Source organism: Sphaerodactylus townsendi, linkage group LG03 (assembly GCF_021028975.2).
Source record: "Sphaerodactylus townsendi isolate TG3544 linkage group LG03, MPM_Stown_v2.3, whole genome shotgun sequence".
NCBI lineage: Eukaryota > Metazoa > Chordata > Lepidosauria > Squamata > Sphaerodactylidae > Sphaerodactylus > Sphaerodactylus townsendi.
In genome coordinates this window covers 8,738,836-8,741,526 of record NC_059427.1, presented here as the reverse complement: position 1 = coordinate 8,741,526, position 2,691 = coordinate 8,738,836, and the positions used below count along the sequence as shown (strand labels likewise).

The 2,691-nt window shown below is 41.5% G+C and overlaps 1 protein-coding gene across 1 annotated transcript; it reads right to left on the bottom strand.

The window, feature by feature from the left end:
• Positions 1–1,862: 1,862 nt before the first annotated feature.
• On the bottom strand, positions 1,863–2,468 carry LOC125429858 (zinc finger protein 664-like). Its single transcript, XM_048491388.1, has one exon. It carries the CDS (start codon positions 2,466–2,468, stop codon positions 1,863–1,865), a length of 606 nt encoding a protein of 201 aa, XP_048347345.1.
• Positions 2,469–2,691: the final 223 nt, after the last annotated feature.

The window sequence follows — 2,691 nt, the reverse complement described above, 5'->3', positions numbered from 1 at the left end:
CTGTCATGAACATAATCCACATAAACAGTGTCCTATTTGCATAGTGACCCTTCTCTTGAGATCACCTTGTAAAAGATTGGCCATATGAAGCAGTTGGATGTTTTACTTCCAGGATGTTTTGTTTTCAGGATTAATTGCCAAGATTTTCTGAGGAATCTGATCTTGCACAATAGGCAACTGACAGTAAACCCACAGCAGAGACTTTAGACCTAATAACATGCCCAGATCCTCCAATCTCAGTTATCTATAACGTTGACGGCATGTAAATGTGAAGTATGAAGGCATATACAGAAACCTTTTTGGCTGACGGATGACGTGCCTTCGTAAACATTATATTATAGGTTTAATTAAGAGGTGTGCATAATGATTATATACCCATCTATACCAGTGGGTAGTTTCTGTGGCACATTGATACAAAATCCAGGAAAGTTGGTTCAGCTACTTTACATAAAAGTGCAACCAAAGGATCTACTTTGGCAATAATGGGATAGTTCTATATTGTTTATTTCATTTATATTCCACTCTCCTCCCTGGTGGGGACCCAAAATGACCACATCGTTCTCCTCATTTTGTCCTCAGAACAGCCCTATGAGGTAGGTTGTTTTCGTTTGTTCGATTTCTGTCTCTCCCTTTCCAGACCAAAGTCTGGCTCAGGTTATGCTGAGAGGAGGCAACTCTTACTGTGTGTCAAAGACCTAACTTGGCCTTTGGGATGATAATAACACCAAGCCATGGGCTCTGAACCAGAACTCCAGACACCAACATCTATTTTTAAAATTTTATTAGAGATAGATAGTAAAACACAGGATTAAAAAATAACAGTGAAACACAAATCCAGGTGCAATTCAGTTACGCAAAGAAAATAACATAAGGCTAAAGTCTACATACCATAAAGAAATACTTGCAGGCAAAGGTACTAGATACCTTCAGTACATGGGCAAAATACCAATAGAATTTCAGGCAGAGTTGAGGTCAAAAACATAAAACGAAAGAGGAAAGTAAATGCTAACACTGATTGAACTAATTAAGGTTTAGGCTAGCCACCACAGGTGATTATTGATTAACCAATCAGGACACAGATCAGAATATCCTAGACTTTGAGTGGGCCTACCCCTCCCCTCTAAAACAAAACCTTTTCATACATTCTCAAACTTGACCCAGCTAGTTGAAATTAATAAGAGATGACCCCATCTCTAACAAGCAAGGTGAAGCAATGATGAACAGGAAAATATAGATTGGAAAATGGCTAAAAAACAACGAGATTAAGAATAAATGGCTAGTTCTCACAATGGAAGGATATGAGCAGTGAGGTCTCTCAGGAATTCATACTGGGGCAATTTTTTTTTTCAACTTGCTCATATGTGACTCACTTTAACTTGATCATAAACAACATGGAATTAAGGGTGCTCAGTCAGGGGGCCAGGTTTTCAGACGACAACTCACTTTCTCCACCCATGAGTACTGAAAAGGTTCCTCCCTACGTTTATCAGGTGGTCATTCTGACAGAGATTAATTTCACATCCGAAGGATTTATATAGCATCTCCTGAGTGAACCTTTTGATGTGCAGTTAGGTAGCTATTCCGGGAGAAGCACTTTCCACAGTCCAAGCATTTACATGGCTTCTCTCCAGTGTGAACCCTCTGATGCTTTCTAAGGGAGCCGTTGTCAGAGAATATCTTCTCACACTTCGAGCGTTTATATGGCTTCTCCCATGTGAATCCTCTGATGTACAGTCAGGATAATATTCCAGGAGAATCTCTTGCCGCACTGCAAACATTCATATGGTGTGTGAACCTTCTTTTGAGCAGTTAGGTAGCTATTCTGAGCAAAGCTCTTTCCACACACCAAGCATTCATATGGTCTATCCCGTGTGAACTCTCTGATGCTCTCTTAGGGAGCCAATGTCACAGAAACTCTTCTCACACGCAGAGCATTTATACAGCTTCTCCCTTGTGTGAACCCTCTGATGTATAGTTAGGTGGTAACTTTGAGAGAAGCACTTCCCACACTGCAAGCATTCATGCAGCTTCTCCCCTGTGTGAACCCTTTGATGTGTAGTTAGGTTGCTACGTTGAGAGAAGCACTTCCCACACTGCAAGCATTCATATGGCTTCTCCCCTGTGTGAACCCTTTGATGATTTTTAAGGGCCCCTATGGCACAGAATCTCTTTTCACACTCTGAACATTTATACGGCTTCTCTCCAGTGTGAATCATCTGATGCATTCTTAGGGAGCCTGCATCAGAGAATCTCTTCTCACACTCCGAGCATTTATATGGCTTCTCTCCTGTGTGAATCCTCTGATGTTGAGTTAGGTGGGTAGGCCGAGAGAAGCTCTTTCCACACTCAAAGCATTTATAAGGCTTCTCCCCTATGTGAACCTTTTGATGTTTACTTAAGTAGCTATTCGTAGCGAAGCATTTTCCACAGTCCAAGCATTTAAATAGCTTCTCTCTAGTGTGAACCATCTGATGCTTTCTTAGGGAGCCTGTGTCAGAGAATCTCTTCTCACACTCTGAGCATTCATATGGCTTCTCCCCTGTGTGAACCCTCTGATGTACAGTTAGGGAGCTATTCTGGGAGAAGCATTTTCCACACTGCAAGCATTCATATGGCTTCTCCCCTGTGTGAACCTTTTGATGTGCAGTTAGGTAGCTACTCTGGGAGAAGTATTTTCCACAGTCCAAGCAT